We start from the raw sequence: 22,259 nt of genomic DNA on the forward strand, positions 1-22,259 counted from the left end.
ACCTGTTCTTGGAATAATTTAGACTTTGCCTTCTGATATCACACCCACAGCTTTAAATGTTTTTTGGAAGTGGCGGGGACAGGAGGTAAGAGAGAGAAAGGTTGAAATCAAGATGGTGGAACTTTCCTTCAGCTGGACTTAGCTCCGTCCTTCCACACTAACCCTGCCGACTACCATTGGCAATAGCATCAAAGGCCCTTTTGGTATGCAGCACCCTTGGGGAGGGTGGGTAGTACTTTTGTGAATGGTGTTCCCTTGGATTTCTGTTCCCTGGAAATCCTTTTGTAGAGTGGTTGGCTTCCTGTAGAAGGTGTAACCTGTTCTCATAAATGATCAAAGATTGGCAACACCCACAGCAACAGTCCTGCTGGAAGCAGCAGAGGCCGCATGGCTGGGGGGAATATACATAACTCTTCCACAGCTGAACTAGGATCGTAGGGCTGAGACGTGTGACATGAAATTGATGTGGCTTGTATAGTTAGGAAAGATGCTATGCACCATACCTCAAACTAGGGTATGGCTTATGTTTACAGTTTAACGTACCTCCAGGATAGCAATCTAATAGTTAAGTAATTTTTGTGGAAAAGTGGTTCATATCTTAAATGTAGCCCAGGCACTGCAGGGACTTGGTTGTCACTGCAGATGTGAAGATGGTACCTGTGACTCCTGAACCTCTTCCAGGCCACTGGACAGCAGGGTACTGATTCAGAACGGCACAAGTGTACCCCATGCTTTTGGCATGGGCCTTATGAAAGGGAAATGTGAGCAGCAGATTTTCCTTCCTTAAATGGAATTGCCCACAATATTCTCTGAATTAATACAGATTAAAAAAACACGGCTTCTACACCCTAGCCAGATGCCAATTCCTTACAGCAATCAATAGGCCAGTTGTAACCAATTCTTACACATTCGGTTGCAATAGGCTGGCAGAAACCAACTGTAAACAAATGTAATCAATTTATGGTTGGTGTTGAATATTGGTAACTGTTGGAGTGATGTGTGTAAAACTGGAACACTATGTGTTGATCCTTATGGGTGGGCTCTTTAAAAGCTTTGGATGAATCCTATTATAGCCACATCTTGCATAGAATGCTTAAGCAGATTTTTGAGCCAAAAATGTTTAGGTCCTCTTACCACACATGGTTTAAGAGCAAGGATCTTGTTCTTACACACAAAGTACTGTAGTATCATATGTCAGATGTGCTTGCTGTTGCAAAACATGTAGGATCAAGAAGGCTATGAAATGGTTGATTTCTTAAAAAATGTAATTGCTTAAAGCAGCATATCTATAATCCACAAACTTCAAAACATGGATTAACTCTCAGCAGATACATTTTACAAAAATGAACCTATCAAGAAATGTCTGCCAGAGGCCTTGGAACATTCATTAAGCCCTGGTCCTTTTCCCCTTGGATGTGAGCAAACCTCTACTTGCCATTGTTTCGACTTCCACCGTAGCCACGCTTAAAATATATTCAGCCGGCAGCAGCCTGTCTCATCATAGGATTGAAGATTATTATGCTACCCCGATCCTCATAAAATTACATGATATACCCCTCCTAGCCTACAGTCCCTCAAACCTATGCTGCATCACATATATATACAAAATTCCTTCCTACGGGTCAAAATATTGCAGATTCTCCTCTTGTCTAGAGGCCGCCAACTTACTAGAAGTAAGTGGTCATATTCCACAAGTAAGGTTGGCCTTGCTGTGCGTGGTTCTGTAAGAAAATGCGGTTTGGGGTTCTTGGTGATATTGAGGGAAAGACAGATGCGGAACCGTGGTGTTGACGAGTGCAGATCAGAACTGTGCCGTAGTGGGCTATAGGGTGGGGCGGGATACACTGGGTTTGGTTAGCTTTAAGAGGTCTTATCTAGATAGGTTTGCGTTCTATAAATTCCATATGTTCATCCTATATGCAATTCTGTCTGCGCATGTGCTGACTGAACATGCGCACATTCATCCTTCCCCTGTGACCCGGCTAAAATTCTGCTGCGGTAAAGGAAACCTTATTTCTGGACAGCACTTCGACCCCAGTGCTGCAGCCATTGAATCTGCTTATCCCCGAAGGCTGTCCGAATTAATATAGAGTTCAATGTTCCAAACCTATTGTTAGGATGAGCGTTGTGAACAATGAAAGGAGCACTTGGGCCAGTGTGCATCATGCACTTAGTCATATAAGCATACAAACCTTTTATCACAGACCTATCCGTCGGAAATATAATATCTGTGTGCATTCTTGTGTTCCTAAAACGCTCATTGATGTTCTGCAAAGCACACTGGTAAACCTCACTGGTTCCGCTTGGTTATAGGTCAAAGGATCGAATCAAAAGGATCGAAATACAATAGGGTCGAACAGGGCCATTTTAAGCACTTTGGGGGCCTGAGGCACGGACACCTCTGGGGCCCCCATGCAACAGACCAAAGGAATTAAGGGATATAGAATATCTAGTGTGCCGCACCCCATGTCACAATAACAACCTATAGCTTGATATGCTGCCTCGCAGAGATCAAAATAAGCATGGTAAACTCCCTTTCAGATACATTACCCTCTTCATTCATGTTGTAATCAGAGTGATAATAAACAAGTAGCATTTCAAGGGCACATTAGCAGTCCACGATGAGGGAACTTGTTTCCTAGGATAGGTACAGCAAACATTTCATCAATAGCAGCCACGTGGAAGGTATACTAGACATACTATAACTGCAGGAAACAGATTTTAGGACAAAGGTACACACAATCCACAATAGTCAAGCAACTCAGAGGAGCTGCCTCGGAGACAGCAAAAGTGCTCAAGCATGGATACAGGTGACCAATGGGAAGCAAGGATAAAACTACACGTACCATAGCATAGAGAGTGGATGATGATTTGAAGATACCAGGAACGTGTCCCTATCCAGACGGACTGAGACTAGAAGTGGGACATGGTTTTCAAGCAGTGTTGCCATGCGAAAGCAAAGAAACAGGTGGCTGTGGTGTGTAATATATCAATGCTCACTATTATTATAGGGGAAACAGCACTATACGTAGCCAGTGAAACCATGAATGAGTCTTTTTTAAAGATCATACCCTGAGAATGAAAGGGCTGACAATTTTGAAAGGTTTAGAGACTTGCAATTTTGACAGGTCAGGAAATACAAGATACCCAGGATCACACATTGATTAAGAGGTGAAGCTGGAATTCGTACCGACTCTGCAATTTCTGCTCTTTACCAATTTCTTTTCTAGTTTTTACCCTGAATTAAAATAATCCCATTTTACAGAACTGACTTGGAAAATATGAAAATCACATAACCCAACAGAAACATTTTAAACAACAAAACGTTATAGAAACATATTATGCAACATGGGAATGATTCTAGCTTTGTCTCCATCATCAAGGAAAGTATGTAAATACCAGCATACTAATGGTTGTGATCTTAAAAGATTTCAGATAGGTTTCTCTTTTGTATTTTAAAGCTTTAAATACACCCCAAATACAGGCTTGAGCAATGGTATTAAAAACGTGCAGAAAAACCTTTGAATTGTACAAAAAAGTAAACTGTTTTGTTGTCACATAAGCAGACCTTAAAATATGCCTGTAAGAAGCCTGCAATGGCTGGTCTGCTCTCTTCTGTCTAGAACTCCTTCCACTCAAATGGCCTACATGATAGGAAAGATCAGGTAATTGGCCAAACAATGCCACCAGTATGTGAGAAGCAAATCTTTTCATAGAAGGCAGTGCAGTACTGTCAGTGATATAAGATTTGTCCAAGATCACTGTATCATCTATTGGCAAAGCCAGGATGTGATCATGAACGCTCTGGTTCCACAGTCCGGAATTTGGATACATAAACACTTCTAACAGTTTGTCATCATTGGAGGTGCCTGCCTAGGTTTTACAACTCCCCATCTAAACAAACCAATTTCTAGACCTTGACCATACTGACGCTATGTTAGTTTCTATAGCAACAGCTATCTGGTGCAGGTACACTGGTGATGATCACACCTCGAGTGCTATATAACAAAGTACATATACATGCATGCTTAACCACTTCATACATTCGAAACGCTGCGTCGGGATTGCTGGAATTTGGTATTGTAATCTTGTATATGAACGCATATCTCTGCAATGAGTGCTTAACACACTGAGCTATCCTCTGAACCATCGGGGCACTCGAATGTATCGATATGTATTTCAACTTTGGCTATTGCACCTGATCACTATAATCCCCACAGAAAGGTGTGCATGCTGCAGGTGTTGTGCCACACAAACTATGTATATCACATTGAACATAACATTACAGGATGAAAGATCAGAACAAAATGTACTTGTAAACAACAGACAGAAAATAGGTTTAGCCTGAGCAGCACACCATAGAAAATCCTGATGTGTGATACCTGATTTTGTTGACTATGGGAAACTGACTTTTTTTTTAATAATGCTCCTTCTTACGGCCCCTTCCAGGGTGGGGGCCCAGAGCAAGTGCCCCTTTTGCCCTCCCATAAACACGTCTCTGGGGTCGAATCAAAAGGACCGAAAACAAAAGGGTGTTTTTTATTTATTTTTTTTGGGGGGGGGTCCCCCAAACCCCTATTTTGTGGTAAAAACCACTTTTTTATCCTATACGGAAACCAAAATATATATATATATATTTTTTTTTTTAAAAATCGACCCCTTTGTTTTAGGTCCTATTGATTCAACCCTATGGCATTCGATCCTTTTGGATTCGAACCTTTGACCGGACACTGTTCCGCTTCTGTTTTACACCTTTGTCATGAGGACAGTTTGAAAGACTACAACAGGACTGTATGGGGTTGTTTATCTTAGAATGATAAACCTCTACCAGAAACAATTGATGCAGTCAATCTAGGTTCTGATCACGTGCTTTGCCCTGTAAGAGAGGCATGATGTTCTAATATATATTTTGGGTATAATAAGAAGTGATCATTAGAAATTAACATTGTCATATTTTAAAAAGAGCCAATTTACATTGTTAATATAATTTATTTTCCCTCCATAGCTGCTTTTGTCAAACATGCACACACTCCACCCTCAGGATATGTGTTTTCCGGGATTGCACCGCTGTCAACGGGTGGGGTGGTTCTAGCGAATGAACACTTGGCAGTGAGGGAGAAAGAAAGAGAGCATTCTGGATCTGCATAGAATATGCCGGGCACAGCTCATATCTCTGCAAAAGTGTGAAATGGGAAAGGAACTCTAAGTACGTTCCGATTTTAGGTTGACAGCATCCCAAGTGGAACACTTTGGTCACACCAACAGCCCCCTCCCCCTATTTTTCTAACTCACGTGCCTGTATTCTGGCAAAAATTGTAATCCTTGGGTTAGTAACCATATTACAGCTATTGAATTGGTAAAATACCATTTTAGCACGCTTGGAATAAGGAAAAGCAACTCCTGAAACGTGTTTTGATGAGCTGTCTATAGCTTGCCCAAACAGATGTTGAAAACCCAGTACGCATGAAAACAAAATGCTCAAAAGCATAGGGTGACTGATAAAATATGGAAAAACATGAATGGGACTCTGGGTAAATTCCCATTTTAAGTGGAGAGAATCCGAACTAGGAAGCATCAGTCAAACCAATGGCATCCATATCGGGCGTTAAGCTGATATAGAGGGCACCTTGTGATGCTTTGTGTATTTCCTCTAGGCTCTAATCCTCCCCAGATGTAAGGGATCCCTCTTTTCCATCATGAATGCCAACACTGGGTGCTGCCTTGTGGATTGGCGACTTTTTGTATGGCAATTGGTTGGTGATTTTAGGCAAACGCCTTCTGATTCAATGTTTTATTTGTGATGTGTACTTTTCTTAAGATTTTGGGACTAATAGTATTTTACACATTAAGGTGGCACTAAAGAAATGAGGACTGCATCTTTTTTCTGCGGTAGTATACAGTATAGTCTGTTCCTGTATCTTTGTTTTTTTGGGGTTTTTTTGTCAGTTGACCTATGTATTTTGTCCTATGTTTGGTTGCCCATGTTAACTTAAAAATATTGTCCAACTTTAGGCAAAATAGCGTTCCCTAATCATACACAGTTGATAAGTGGCCAAACAAAACATAGTCCATAGGCGCCCCTCTGAGAGAACAAAAACGGCCCATTGACCTGTTCTTTGGGAAGGTACCCACTCGAGACTCCGCAGCCACACTTTAGCTCACTGTACCTTTCACAGATGGGGAAAAATCCATTTGCATATCAGTCTTTGTCCTGCCCATATGGGCAGTCCAGCACCGAAATGCTATGGCAATTCCCTTCTGAACAAGAGTACCAACAGCAACCCCATACTTGTGTTTCAGCCTTGTTGGGCCTCATCAGTGAGGTGGAACTGTGTCTCTCTCTGAGCAAAGTGAGCAAGGGGTTCACATCTAGATGACCCTAGGAAACTTAGGGTGACTAAACCTAAGTCCCTTTAACAATCATAATCTAGTCCATAGGCGCCCCTCTGCGAACGAACACGGCCCATTGACCTGTTCTTTGGAAAGGTACCCACGCGAGAGTCCGCAGCCACACCTTAGCTCACTGTTCCTTTCACAGATGGGAAATATCTATTTGCTGATCAGTGGCTTAAGCCTGCCTTGACTTTCAAGCCAAATGGATTCTGGGAATTATAAATTGTGTTTCTCCAAATTATAAATCTCTGCCTACAGTGTATAGCATTCAGAGCGCATGGTTGGCTAAAATGGTCGAATAAGAGGGATATGTCGCACGTGGGCAGCTATGGCTGTACCTGTTGCCAGAAGCACTTGCTCTTCTCTTGGCGTGGGTGTGCACGTTCGAATGCTTTTCATCAGATCGCATCCTGCGATCCGTGCAGGTCTGCAGTGGAAAGGTTGCAGTATAGCACTGCGGGCATAGCAGCTGTGGCTAGTATAATGAGGTATCATGTTACCACCCGCAAGAATTCAAAGTAGCACCGAAGCATGGAAAGATCGAGGCTTCCCGGCAAATACATCAACAAAAGAACTGCGCAACAGGGCGGATATTCCAATCCAGTTTCACTGCAGCTGAAGTTCCTGGCACTGAAATTCCCTTTTTAGATTAATCTGCTACTTGGTTTCCTAACCTCATAAATGTGTTCTCGAATTTGATGTCCAAAGTACAAAAAAAGAAAGTCTGTTCCGGTGCCAAAAACATGTTTTTCGCAATAACGTGGGGGAATAGTTTGGCTTGAGGAGAAAGAGGGTACCTCCAGGCCCGCGCTAATGTGTGGTCCATTGCCCCAGTCCGTTGGGGCCTGCTAGGAGGGGCTGCCGCCTGCTGAAAACCCCTTGCCAATCTCTGTTTACTGCAGAATAATAGCAACACGGCCTGCAAGAGCTGGAACGGCCAGTACAGTATATTTGCCTGCCAATGTCCATCCGCTTCGTACTCGCAGACTGATTTTGTTTCTAATTGTTATTTGTTTTTTTTTTTTCTTCTCTGCATTGCGAATGGGCCAAACAGAAGAGAACGCTGAAGGGGAAGGGGACGTTTGGCCGGGAAGGTAAGCATTGACATCTTGATTGTGTCATATTGTACATTAATTGTGTAAAACTGTTCTATGGCTGCTCACTTATGAGTGTGTGTTTTCTTCTTGTTTTTTTTTTATTTTGAGAAGTTTTGGCAAAGCTGTGCTTTCAGCAAGTTGAGATTTATGACTGTCACGAAACTTCCCTTTTGGGGATTTGAAGCGAAGGTTATCTTAATTTGGCCGGCGAAAACACGTGTGTCGTAATGTTGTTTTTTGGTTTCATTGGGTGAAGTTTTAATAACAGCAGTGATGTTTGTGTTTCGCTCCAAAGCCTATGTGGATGTAAGCATCAAACATTGTAACCATGGAAACGGTGATCTGAAACACAATGTGCTCCTACTTCCAACAATGGACATCTCGAAGGGGCCCAACCACAAGCATTTAGCATTGAGCACCAGGAGAACGAAAGCTACATGACGCAAAGTAAACGTGTACTTCCCGAATATGAGGGTTTGCACAAAATTGTTCTATTTCTGCAGGCAACACTGTGAAACCAGGGGTGTTGCTAGGTCTGGAAAAGACCTGGGGCTATGCTAATGTCGGAACTGTCAGGACTGGGGGCTAGCTAGCCGTTTGGTTGTAGCTCCTCAGGTTCTATCCGAGGATACAACCAAAAGACCACAGGCCATAGCCCCTTTAACCCGCCCCCCACTCCCTAGCAACGCCTCTGGTGAAAACCTAGAGTGTGGCCATAACCCCCGGTCACCAGGACAAACTTTTCCCAATGCAGGGCTTTCTTATCAGGTGCTTGGGTCCAAATAAGGTACATTCAAATTGTCCAGGACTACCACTCCCAGAAAGCATTACTTTTTTTTACATGAAATGCCAGAACTGGACTCCTGTTGACATGGAATTATTTGGTCATCCCAGTGAGTAGTGAAGGGACACAAAGCCACATTGACATAACACCATTGCCTTTAGGGAGCCTGTTCAAGGCACCACTACACAATATCGCAGTCCATTAATGCGAGGTAGAAACCTTGGGTTGTGATATTTTTTTGATGTGGCGATGGTAGGGAGGGGGGATCTCCCCAACATTTAAAATAGTTAAAATCTGTTGTTTTAAATTCAAGGTTTTTGGCATGGGGTAAAACATTCGGTATTTTCACCTATATCCCCTGTTCAAGTACTAGAGTTCAAAACTGAAGTTTTTCGTTTGCCAAGTTTTTATGTAAAGTAAATGCCATCCATTAGCTCGTAAGGTTTTTAACCATCCATTAGCTCGTAAGGTTTTTAAATCGTATGTTATTCGTGACTAAATTATGCTTCTATAGAAACGTCCACAAAAGATGTTCATGTATAACCAAAAAAGTGATGGGTGTAAAGGTTTGAATTCACCTGAACCACTGGAACTGCTCTGGGCAACCTTTCACACCACTGTTTTTTTTATAGCCCATCTGCACCATTGCAAAAGGGGTCCAGCCATATGCAAATCAGTCAGATATTGCCACCAATGGGAGCAGCCCTGCCTGAACTGCTAGGCCAGGTTCCCTCTGCACTGGAACGCGAACAACCCCCAGACGTGTTTCAGCCTTGTTGGGCTTCATGAGTGAGGTGCAGCTTGGTTCCCTATGGTACAGCGAGCAAGGGACCCATGTCTGGGCATACCCCCTCCCACACAGGGAGACAAACTATAACCCAAAAAGTGATGGGTGGAAAGGTTTGAATTAACGTGGGTCCCTTGCTTGCGTCTCCATAAGGAACCAAGCTGCACAGTTTTAGTAAGCCAGTATAGGCTACATTGAGGTGCCCTGTGCAGTGCTGGATAATATCATGCTTTTATGGAGAGCTTCAATATATTATTCTCCCACTTCTAAGCACTGTAATGATAGGTGTTGTTATTGTTCAATGTAATGGTCCTCAATGTATGAACCTCTGAAGGATAAAGTGCTAAGGCAGCTGTGCTGGGATTCGAACTTGCAAACTGTCCTGCAAGCACTTTATTACTGAGCTATCCACTGGGATCCATCCGCACATGAAATAATATGCTCGATATGGTGGACCTTTTTTTAAATGGACTGTAGAGTTTTCTCGCAGTTTCCCCCGTTCATAGCATAACAGTTGTTCGTGTTAGCAAAACCAATAAAACTCCTTTTAACAATCTCAGAACTGTAAAAGGTTGTGCTGGCCTCTTATGATTCAAACCTGTCGCCATCTATTTATTTGTTTATTACATGTGTTGTACGCCCAGACCCTGAGGTATCACGGCGTAGTTACAGACAGAAGCAAATACAGTCTTGGTGGTGTTAAAAACATTAGAGCAAGCAATACAGGTTTACATTACTACCATCGGATCCGAGCTGCTCCCACTCAACCTATTGACCATTCTCAAGGGCGGAAACCGGCAAGTGATGCCTTGTGCATCATGCATGCAAACTGCAAGCAATGTCTTGCAAGACTCGCTCACAAATAAGGTTACCAAATGACTCCATGTCACTGACGGACAGCATGTCCCAGTCGGGGGCTTGCATTTCTCCATCAGATTTATTCTAGGGACTATATTCGTGGGTTACTTCAATTGGATAAAATAGTCTACAATAAAACTAAATTAAAAACAAAGTCCAAGACTGGTGTTGGATATCCTGGATAACATGGAGTCCTCTGCAAACCTGTTCATGACCGCGCGTTAGCCTGATTAAGTTCATTTCTCGGTGTGCAAGTTCAGTCACCGCCACCATTTTGTCTCTGCTCAGAACACAACTACCTGTAGAGCCCTGCTACTCTCCATTAAGCCATCTGCTTTTTAAGGCCTATATGAAGACAGTGGCAGATCTTCTGTCATTTGGATTGGTTTTTATACCCGTGCCAATGGCAGAAAGGTAGTCCTCCAACTGGAGTGAAGCCCTAGGTGGCACCGAGCACCACTTTAAACAGTGGATGTAGGGGGTAAGGGAGTAGATGAATATGAATAGGCTCTAATTTAATCTTTCTCTTCATCAGCTCATTAAAGAGGTCGCAAATCAATTTTTACATCCAGTTGCTACGTTTGCAACAATCTCTCAGACCCGGCCAGCCAATCACTGGCTTGCTTCCCTTGGTCCTCGTTTATCCTCAGTTGCCAAGATTGTAACCTCTGTCTGTTGTGCAATTCCTCTCTGTCCTCAAAAGTAAGGGACAATTGGGTTTCTTGTTATGCTTACGTCAGCTGCGAACTCTTGGAAGATGTCTAGATATCCATCATCTCACAAAGTTCTGCTCGTTAATGCTTTTGCCTTGAGTTGCTGGCATCTGTAGGAATCCCTTTGCATTGGTCTTGCCAAAGCTGCATTAAACAAGCTGAAAATAGTGCAAAACGCCACCGCAAAACACTACTCGGATGGGGAAATCCTATGTCTCCTGCTCCTCAATATGCTGCATTGATTGCTAGTAGAAACCGCTTCAATATAAGGCTCTCTGTTTGGTGCAGAAGTCCCATCTAACTCTAGCTCCATTGTTTCTCTAAAGTAACGATGCATCCTGTTCAATCCCCACAGATGTGAGGCCAGCAACTTTGGGTTTGCTGCCCATTCCTACATTGAGTTACACTGACTGGGCCACGCCTTCTTTTTCCATCTGGGCAGTCGTGCTATGGAAATCACTGACATCCAATAATCAGCTTAATAGTCGGCCATCTTGGCTTCTGACTGAAGACTTCTTTTTTGCCCCACAAGTAACGTGGCACAGTATGGGTCCAGGCAGCTTCTCCGGTTTATGGTTTAGCACCAGGATGCCTTTTCAAGGTGAATGTGAGCGCTATAAATCCGTACTGTGTAGTATTTTCTGCTGAAAGCACAGCCTAGAGAACCAAATAAAACTACTATGTCGCTCTCTCCCCATCTCCCACCCGCATCATGTTTCCGCCAAAACTTGGCGACAATGCTACTGTTGGCTGGCTTGCCAAACCCAGTTCCCTAGCCTGATAAACCAACCTGGAGGAAGCCTCCACAGTACTAAGGTTCGCTTAGGCATATCTCGGGTTCATCACGCAACCAATCACCAACATCATCTAGCCCCTTGCTTTGGCCGGTGTATGTTCCGCCATCACAATAAAGCGGTGCTGCCCGTGGATGACGACTCTTCTCACTAATACCAGTAGCTATCATTGGGTTATTGCTGACGCAGCCATACAGCCACAAACATAGTCCATCCTCCCCATCTCTGTTGTCTCTCTCAGCTCCGAATGTGTTTGGCTTTATTGTAGTCTCCCTGGCCACCTTCAACTCCCACGCCATCCTCCTCTTCTCCCCTCACAAACGCTCCCAACCCACCTTCCTTATTCACAGACCAAGGTCTGTAGGCTCACAATATGCTAAAAATCAGACACGATTGGGGTCGTACCACCTCTACTGGGCCGAAGAGCACAGTGCAATGACTTGATAACAAAGCACACAATACCGCGCCATGAATACAGTCCGTCATTGAGCAGAAATGCTGGGTTCGGGGTTGTTCGATGCTTGAGCTGTGTGCCTTGTTTCTAAATGAAGCGCTGGACGCTGTTTTGCACATGGATCACATAATTCAAACATGGTCACATTTCGTGCCTACATTTCATGAATGTGAACGGTGCATGTGTTTGATTTGCGGGCACGCTCGGCAGGGTCATGTCGCACCCCCCCTCCCCCAAACCCTCTTCCCCCCAAGCACAACTCTACAGAGTCTTGAGTGGATACGGGAGGGGCATCGGTCTCCAGGTTTTTGTTTTAAAACGACGCCAGGCCTGGAGCTCGAGTCACCGTTATTAAAACATGTTTGTAAAGGGTGACTAGCTCGCTTCATGAAAGCGTTTACAGATAAATACGGTTATGAGGGCACATTAACAGCTGGAATGCATAGCTGTTGTGCTACGGCAGGCTCAGACTGGCCTATAGGTCAATAGGCCGAAACAAAAGCACAAAATGCTGATGTGGACCCGTTTTTTTGCCTAAAGTGGGCCACTTTCTTGCCCAATGTGGGCCAGTTTGAGTTACTTCACTATGGGGCTAGCAGTTTTGACCAGTGTTGCTGAATACATATTCTTTAAAATACACAATTTTCATCACATTTTATCAAAAAAACTCCCCCTTGGGTACTATTCAAAGAGTGTCACAAAAGAAATGAATAGCCATTTGCATCTGTGGGCCACTTTTTCATTGGTGCCCGAGCCAATTTTATGGCCCAGTCCGATCCCAGTACCAAGTCGCAGAAAATAGTCCATGCTCTCTGGCGAGCTTCCTCTTGCAAGGAGTCAGTCATGTGTTCGTCCTTAAAAGGTAGTAAACTTCATCGTACACAAGAGTTCCGTCTGACGCGTATCACCGGATGGGCCAGTTGCGGGGTGTATTGTTCCCATAGTTGGAGTAAGATGGCGAATCTCGGGATCCCTTTTTTTTACGAGAAACTTGATGGATTCTTTATAGAAAGCACAGGCCAGTTTATTTGTTAATGTAACTTCGCAGATGAATGAATGGCTGCTCCTGGTGGCACACCTGTTTTCTGCTTTGATAGCCTGCCCCGCATAGGATGGATCTGCAAAGGCTTAGGTGAGGCCTTCTCAAAGAAATAAGACACACATTTCTGACCCCCGGTGTAGGGACTGGAATCTGTCCTCCTTCTGGCAGGGTAGATTTGCCAGCAAGTGGTCAGGTTGGGACTATGGGACACTTTCTGCAGCTTCACTCTGTGCTGCGGTGGGTGTGAATGTTGTTGCCAACTCCGGGCCATGCGCTTCTACGGCTCCTCCTTGTTTTTTCAGGCTTCCCACCTGAACTTCTTTTTAGTCTATTGTTGACTGTAATTGTTTATTCGTCTTGTAAATCTCCCAGATTGTCGGACATTGTTATTTGCATTAAAACAACCATACATAACCTTGAACTCTGCGCAGTGTCAGCCTCTTCCACCACCCTCCCAGATTTCGTTTGTCCTTCTCTTCTTGAACTGAATTATTTTACTACCTTTAAGTTTTAATGGTTCTTCTGCTTTTCTTTTGTCTTCTTTCTTTTGTCTTCTGTTTGGTTGGAATGTTCATATCACTTACTGTACCACTTCAGTAAGTATGTACTGCCCTTTGACGTGAAGCACACTCCGTACAATAGAAGACAGATATGATATGACATGCATTCAGATGGCAAATCACTTCCATCACTTATGCAAGAGATTTGTGCAGCGGCTTCGACAAAGTGCTGAAGATGCAATATAAATACGGGGCATCTCTTGTGGTACCATTTCTCCAATAACGCCACCAAAGGCCAGAGCTATGGTGAAGAAAAGAGACCGGGGGAAGCAGAAGAGACATTTGAATTTTTTTACCGATAAGATCGAATGATGGTGGGGGTTAGTGCTGACTGAACTCTTTGGTGGGTGTGGGGGGGGGAGAGTATGTTTCATTTGTTTAAGGATATTGATAATAAAGGAATACAGACAAAATTGGGTATGGCAGGGCGGTGGCTCGAGAAGAAGAGTTTGAGGAAAGGAGCGTAGGGAAGAGCGGTAGAACGAACAAAGCTCCTTAAATGATTCTGAAAGAATTCAATGAATACCAACGGAGAAGAATAGGGCGAAGAGGAGTAGGAAAACCTGCACGTAAGAGCATGTGCATGGTGGCGCCGCAATGGGACTATAGCGTAGAAAGTGCATCGAAAGTAAGTGGAAAAAGAGAAGATGATCTATTAAAGAAAAAGCAAGAGTGACAGAACCAAGGGTCAGAAACCACTGAGAAGGAAAATAGGAAGGACGCACCAGAGATAATAGTCACAATATTAGTCATTTCATAGGACTGTGAATAGGAGGTGTTATTGTTGTCCAACCTAGAAGTACTAAATATTTCTCTTTCAAATGAATGGAAGGCTGCAGGTGGAATCCCACTCTGCGATCTCCAGGTTAAGTGCCTAATCCCGCAACAGGCACTTACGTCACTAAGCTATCTTACACCGAGGCTTCGTGCAGACGAGAACAGGGCAGCGGCGTGTATCAGTTCACGTTTGCATTCAGCGTTGGAGCCCCAGCACCTGCAGATGGGTGTGGAAGAGTGACTGTGCAGAGCAGGTCAACGCACTGTACTTTGACAAGTCGCCCGGCTCATGCACAGCTGCTCTGCACGGTGCATAGTCCACACTCTCTCTGTCTGCCGAAGGCAGCTACGTGATGGTGAGTCATTCAATCCTGCTTGGGTTATTTCAGTGCAGAAAGGTACATACACGTCGTCAGGTGTGATTCTCCGAGGAGTATGTACCATTTTTAAATATGCTTTACAAAAGCATTAATGTTCGTCAGTGACTCATCAAGTGACAAACAAATCCTACACAATCGTTGTTCCTTACTTTTTAGCTCCCTAAACTGTCAATTGATTGTGTCAGGGCAGTACTATGTTTGCAGGTTTGTAAAAGCCAGCTGGCGGTAGCCATGTTAAGGTGCAATAACCTACACACAGTTGCGCTACTCAGCCTAGGGAAGTAATGTGTTGCAGTGAATAATGGACAATGAAACCAATAATGGACAATGAAACCGTTGCATGGTCCTATTCGTCTAGATCATGAGCAGGCAACCTCCTGCTCTCCAGAGTTTGTGACCTACATCTCCCATCAGCCCTGGCCAATATGTACAATGTTGAGAAATCATGGGATTCGTTGTCCAAAGTTCAGGAGAGGTGCATACTGCATAGACCTCTCCTGATGTGGTGCCCATGGATGGGCATCAAGTTGCGCGGTAGCTTCGTCTGCGTATTTTTACATCAATAATTAGCTAGGGACGCTGAGCCCTCGATCCCTTTTTTAATAAATGGAGTGAGCGTTTTGTCCAAGACACTCTCTGAATGCACAAGATTACCAACTTCATGTGCATGTTGGAACTGGATGTGTGTTGCCTCAAACGAGAGAGGATCCAACATGGAAACACTCTCAAAGCAATGTGACAAGCTCATTAGAGCTGCCTTGGCTTCTGGAAGAGCTTGAAGACAACCGTGTTGGCGTATGCCTTGCACTTATGACATCAGCTGACTGGCTCCGCCCTCGAAACGGGCACATGTCAACAACACTCATAAGGCACTGTTCAAAGAAACTCACCACTAGTTTGCCAATAGTGTTTATGCACCAAAGGTCAAGCATGACTGATGTACTTGTACCAAAGTCAGCAGAGTCGTCTCTCGAACCAGCATATATAAGCCTTAACAACTGAGCTACATTAATGGTCCCAAATAGCTTTGAGGGCACTTGGAAGCTCTTAACAGAACAAATAGAAACAGAAAAATTAAGCAGGTGGCTTGTGAGTCACGGTTACACGGGTTAAGGTATGGTTAGTGTTTCCTGTATAAGTTGCTGCATATTGGTAGTGACATACACACAACAGATATACATTTCTATTGGAAAAACGTTGTCAAAACAAAGTGATTTCATAATTTCAAACATAAGATAACCCACCATTTCTGCTGCAGCAAGGCTTGGGAGCCGTGCATTACACACAGACTCCATTTTGCAATATCACTGCGCTGCCCGTGCTCCAAACAGGCATCCGTCCCTGGGTGGGGTCTCTCCCCCCTGTTTCTCCCTCTTCCACTCCTCCCCCGCTCCCCAATAGGCTGTTGCTCCAGGAAGCACAGCGTAGAACGAAAGTGGCAAGGAATCCCTCTCCCTTTCCACCGGGAGACCTATTCAGATGCTGCCCAGCCAGCCCCCCATAGCTGGGTGAATGTTGTCTTCGTGTGGGCATGTGACCAGAAGTTCCCTACTTCTTGGGCCCTCACAGGGCAGCCGGCCAAGGGCCTGATTATAACAAGAAAGTCCCTACTGCTGTAAACCCAAGTTGCTTATAAGTAGTTATGTTTTCAAGAGTGTACCGAAACTGGTATCGCACAATTTTTGAGAGTTTCTCTGGAAACAAGGAGGACAAGTTTGTAAAAGAAATTTATGATGTTTATTTTGCAGAAAGAAATTCGAATAGACTGTAAGTCAATGTTTTATCAACAATAACATAAAAAGCATGGTACAAAAAGCAACAAACAAATAGCTGCAAACATGAGTGGTTTGAACGTTTTTAGAAAAAGGACATAAAAGTGCAATTATTGATTCATCTTGATTATAAAGATAGAACAAACAGAAAATTTTCAGTTTTAATTGCAAAAGAAAAGGGGAAAACTCGTGGAAACTAGATACATAGACTGCAAATAGTGAAGGAAATGAAAACAATTGAAAAAAATGGCCTTGTTGTAAGCCAACCAATTAAGTTTTTAGAAATTTCCTTTTTTTCTGAATGCAGTCAAGTCCAAATTTGCTCTGTTTCCTGTATTCCATTGACAGGTCTGCCAAGGGCCTGAGACAAAAGGCAGCACCCATCCCCTGTTTTCCTTGTTCACCCAGTGTACCCCAGCTAGGCCCTAAAACTGTTTGCAGCAACCTTAAGGTAAGAGATGATGACATGTGTTACTGTTATGCAACGTTTAATAGATAGTTGAAGCTGGGTGTTTGGGGCTCAGTGCGTGTTTAATGTATACCCACTGTACTGAAGTTCGGTACAGGTCCAGAGGATAGCCACTGATCTGAACTTACGCACACACCAGGTCCATAGCCACTGTTTGCAATCAGTGCATATTTAGAGCACAGCCACTATGCTAGTTGCTCTCCAAAGATAGCCAATGTATTTCAGTTTGATCAAGTGTGAAGGTAGCCAATCTATGCGCTTAGAAGATTGTATAATGGTAGCCAATGTGTGGCACTAGAATATTTGAGGGTAGCCAATGTATTGCAATTAGTTGAATTCTTGAGGGTAGCCAATGCATTACATTTAGCTGAATTGTGATGCAACCGTCCTCTACCTCTAACCCTACTAATAATTCTCCAATATCCTGCTCACTTGCCCTCAAACACATAACAAAAACACCCATACCTCTTCCGCAAAAAAACCTAAAACCCCCACAAACCACATACACTACGCAACTCCCAACAATTAACTAAACCAACCATTCCTAATTCCCCACGTAAACGCACATATGCCAAACTCCGCCCACCAGCAAACAAACCAGCACACAGTGACCGTTTGTTTCAGATCTGAAGCTGCCAACAGCACGTCAAAGCTCTCTTTCTCCTTTCCCTCCCCATCCCAGTAAATCAGCCATCCCAGACCCCCTTTCTTTTCAGATCCGCTTGGGTGCCTGGAGACCATGACATTGACAGTGGTGCACGTTACAAGTCCCAATAACATAACATGAGTAAAAAGAGGTGCCATGATACCATTTAATAAACAAAGTGTGTATTATCAAAAATCGAAACAAGTCAAATCAATATTCAATATGATCTATGACAACCACATGTAATGGTTACGATGTACAAGTACACATACAGAAACATTTTTATACTAAATGCTTGAAAATATTACATATATAATTCAACATAAAGCAGTGATATTAATATACAGAATGTGTCAAACTACAATGATTTTATAAAGCTGAAATATATATATTATTCCTTATAGAGCAAATGTTGAGTTGACTAAAAGGGTTGACGTATTGTAACGATTCACCCTTTCCTATGAGGCTGGTGAGGTGAGGCTGCTACCTAATAGTCCTCCCAAGGGGCGGTTATATGTAGGAGGAACTCATAGGAAGGGAGTTCACTCTTCAGATAAGGACATCCACCTAGGGAAAAGCCTCCCTAGAACTCTGTTGCATAACCACCTACCCTCATGGTCAACCTTTCCTCCCACCATTGATAGTGGAACCATGTGTAATTGTGACGCATGTAAAGCATACCAGGACAAAGGAGAACATGAGAAGCATATGGAGTAACCATGTGCAAAGTCAGCCAAGTACTGTAACGAGGTGGCTCACTGGAGGCATGTAGATTGCCAAGATGATATTAACGTTACGCCAGGGCAGAGTCAGTAGAAAGCAAGAACAAACTAAAGAGATCTCCCAGCAGAAGCCAGGAGTATGCGAACAAGACCCTGGAAGTTCGAACTTGGAACGCTGCAGCTGAAGCAGGCGCGTCTCTCCAGTAGAGGGACATGAAGAACAGGACATTGCTGGAGCGTCCTAGGAGTTGACAGGGAACCGACTCACTTGGTGGTGGTGTGACCGCAGAAAGGTGGACCGTCAGTACTTTGCTAGTACCTTTCTAGTGGGTCCTCTGAGGGTTGAGGGGGTGGACATTAATGGACTAAGATGGGTGGGTGTGCTTTGTCATGGTTATTGAGTTCTTATAAATGGGGCTATATGTGCTAAATTGCCTGAAAAGAAGTTGGAAGAAATAAAATAAGTTATTGCTGGCATTTTGTATTTATTAAAGGCGCCTAATAAACTGTGCATGTTCATTTTGTTGTGGAATCTGATGACATATTTAAGTATGTCTGGAATTTATAAAGGGCAAACCTAGATGGGAAGCAACGGAGCGCTGCAGAAAGGGGGCGCACCTCAGGGGTTACAACTAGGGTAAAGGGGTAGCAGAAGAGCTGGTATGGGAAGTGGGATCAGGGAAGAATTGTAGTGAAGTGGAGGTTAAAGCTAGGACCAGGTCGAGGTATCCATCCTATACATACATGGGCTAATTCCTGAGGCCCTGATGTTGCATCAAAAGCATTTGCAGCTGCAAAAAGAAGCAAAATATGCACCGGGGTTATTTGTGCCTGATTCGTGGAACCTTGAACATTGCCATTTGTGGTAAGACGTAGAATAGAAGTGCTTGCACTGTAGCTAAATTGGCAGGAGGTGGATGTACCCACTTTACTTATGGAAAATGTGTGTGTCTGGAGGCGTGGCAAAATTCCGGGCATGGGGATGCAGGTTTGCATCTACCCACAGAACTGGTGCAACCTGATTCACACAAAAATGAAACTTCTCGAGCAAGTTCCTCCCGCTCGTCAGTCAACAACAGGAGCAAATATGCAGAAACAAAGTTTGCTTTAAAAATAATTCTGCAAAGTTTCTCCACTATCTATGAAAAATGTTCCCTTTGATTCTTGTCCCTTTTTGCTTGTTCGTGAATTTGTTGGCTTTCAGTGAACTTGCTTGTGAAAAGTAGTTCTTTTCAGTCACTCCGCGCAATTTGCAGACACAACTTGTAGCGCGTGCAATTTGCAAAGAGCTACACATGTGAATCTTTGCAAAGCACTATGTGCTTCTAAAATGCGTGGGATTGCAGCCCTCACTTGTGTGTGCTGCAAGTTGCATCTGCAAATGCTTTTCGTTCTGCATTGGGCCCTTGATGTTCTCTCACTATTGACGTCGCCCGAAGCGACAGACATTTGAATTAGACCTTCTGCCACCACCACTGGCTCAGCACCTCCTTAGCCACCATCCCCCAATTAGAAATCCTGCCCTATAAACGATCATCACCTGAGGTAACTGAGGTCATTGACCACACTGGCGCTCCAGCACCCTCTTAGTTCATCTGGTTAGACTATCTACAGTCTGTGGTGCCTGCCCCTTTAAGGCAACACACGCGGCAGAGTGACGCAACTCCGCCGCGTGTGCATGTAATAAACGTTGCATGCCACAGATCACTAGTGCGACCGTGGAGCCCGGACAGAGAGCATTGTGTCTCGTGTGCTCTATATGCTGGGGGGGGGGCTTACGTGGCCAGATGGGCACACCGGCAACCGTCAACACGTCTAGACTGAACGAGGTAGTGTTCATTCAGAATGAATAATCTCACTTTCCGTAACATCAGCCCACTTCTTTCTTCAACAACAAAGCAAGCAGATGCCTGAGCTTCAAAGAAGCATCTTAGGCCTTTAGATCCATGGTTGGGCCACTGATACCCAATGAGCATTCCTTGCAAACCCTCTATGTTTACAAGAGAAGGGAGCAGCATTCCACTCTGCCTTCGTGTGCTGCACTAGAAGTGTAGGAACAGGTTATTTTCAGTTTTTCTGAGTCTTCACTTAAATTCACCAACTACTGTTCGTTTGCCCTGTATTCTCGACAAATGTTGTACTCCATAAGAACTAGAGTGTCGTGTGTACGGGGCAACATCGCTCTGGCGAGGCTGTTTACAGAGTCCTACCTTTCTTTCTTGCGCACTGCTAATGGTGTTCTCTTCACTGCATTCATTGAAATAGTTGTCAATTTAGTTTTAATTTTTCCGGAGGGATGAATTCCATAAATTGCCAGCTCGAGGTGACGCACGTTTGCTATCTCAATGAGAAATGTCGCACCTTGATGTAACCTTTTTGTTTCTGTGCGATTAACGGTCCCATCGCCCGGCATGGTTTCATTGCTCGTCTGTGACGCACTCGCATGTCCCTGCACTCATGGGTGTCGCACAGCATTGTGGGCTCGCTTTATCCACCCTCTTGTGCCTTGTGATTAGCCAATGGCTGCGGACTCTGGCCTTAACCCTAGATAAGTGCCTATCTGAAGCCCCTCACATGTGCAATGATGGAGAGGTTGTGCGTATCTTCGGAGCCTTCAGAAACAATCCAACATCCTTGCGTCAATACATTCTGCGATAGCACTAAGCTTGGAAACGCTTCGTGCAATTGGCTGATCTATTAATTAAGTTTGCTGTGGATTTTTGGGCCCGTATTGCTAAAACCTTGTATTGGTGAAGGCACAATTTTGCACAATATTCGCGGCAAGGCAAAAAGCATCCTATGGCAAACAACCAGCGGTCGAAGTGAGTGGGAACGGTCAGAAGCGGAGTTCCACTACTTTTGTTTACTGTTAAACTACTTTTTGCAACCATTTTGCTTATTCGAGAACTGGCCTTTTGTGAAGTTTAAGCACATTTCTCCACTTTACCACCCAGTAGCAGTTACAGCTAAACTGAACTCTGTTTCCACTCACACATGGCTACAACCCTTGAAAAATGTCTGGCGCGTTGCTCCCCGCTTGAGCCACACAGTTCCACTACTATTGTTGGCACACTCCTACCACTGCAAACACTGCAGTTTTGATCCACAGCAATGTTTGCGCTAGTGCACTACGGCGGACATAGCCCTGGTGCAAAAACGCATTTGAAGGATGCGATGTTTGTACTAGTGCAAGACCAATATCGTGCATGTGCAAACGTTCCTATGATAAAGCTCTTAAAGGCTGCGTGCAGCGACCTTGGACGTTGTGTATGGAATGATTTGGTATCCTGCACCGTTCTTTGTCTTTCTGTATATGAGAAATGGGGTGTCGATTGAGCGTCTTCTGTGTCTTGATGTTTCAGAAACGGCGGTGCTCTATCAGAACTACAAGGAGAAGGCGCTGGATATTGATTCCGACGAGGAGGCGGACTGCAGAGAAGGCAAATCGGACGAGCGCATTGTGATTCAATACAGGCCTCTGCGCGCGTCCTGGAGTCAGCTGTCTGCGGTAAGTGACTTCCGAGGCACTACCCTTAAAGCAGGACTCTAGCCCTTCCCTTTTATGCCATATCGTTGCAGAGGGTTTGTTCAGCGGTTTTCTTTTTGGTGCACAGACCCCTTTACCATAAACTTTGATGGTACATCAATATTGTGCTTCATTTTGAAACGGAGATTTTATGAATGTGTTAAAGAAAACGTTGCACGTGTTTTACAAACCATGTGCATATGCATCATTTTAAAGTCATTGTATTCCTCCTTCCCCCGAAACCCTTTGCATGGAAAGTGTTTATACACACTTATTGTTGGCAACCAAGTTAGTATTCATGTAGTGACCTTGGAAGGATGCACGCCTGAGGTGGACTGGTGGGGATGTGAACCTGCGTTCTGTAGATCACACACAGACCTCTGCAGCAGACGCTTAACCCACTGAGATACCTTGCAAGCTTACCACATGCAATGCATCACTGAACGAATAACGTTTTTTAAATTACTTTGTCAGAGCAAACCCAC

The 22,259-nt window shown here is 44.1% G+C and overlaps 1 protein-coding gene across 2 annotated transcripts in view; it reads left to right on the top strand.

Annotated features, from left to right (window-relative positions):
* ARHGEF26 (Rho guanine nucleotide exchange factor 26) overlaps positions 1-22,259 on the top strand; it is a 736,698-nt gene that overhangs the window by 35,698 nt on the left and 678,741 nt on the right. For both annotated transcript variants that reach the window (XM_069618407.1, XM_069618408.1), the window contains exons 3-4: positions 7,448-7,487; positions 21,611-21,756. In XM_069618407.1, the coding sequence (XP_069474508.1) occupies positions 7,448-7,487; positions 21,611-21,756 (186 nt within the window). The remainder of the gene's footprint in view (positions 1-7,447; positions 7,488-21,610; positions 21,757-22,259) is intronic.

Source organism: Ambystoma mexicanum, chromosome 10, assembly GCF_040938575.1.
Source record: "Ambystoma mexicanum isolate Mex_15411 chromosome 10, UKY_AmexF1_1, whole genome shotgun sequence".
Taxonomy (NCBI): domain Eukaryota; kingdom Metazoa; phylum Chordata; class Amphibia; order Caudata; family Ambystomatidae; genus Ambystoma; species Ambystoma mexicanum.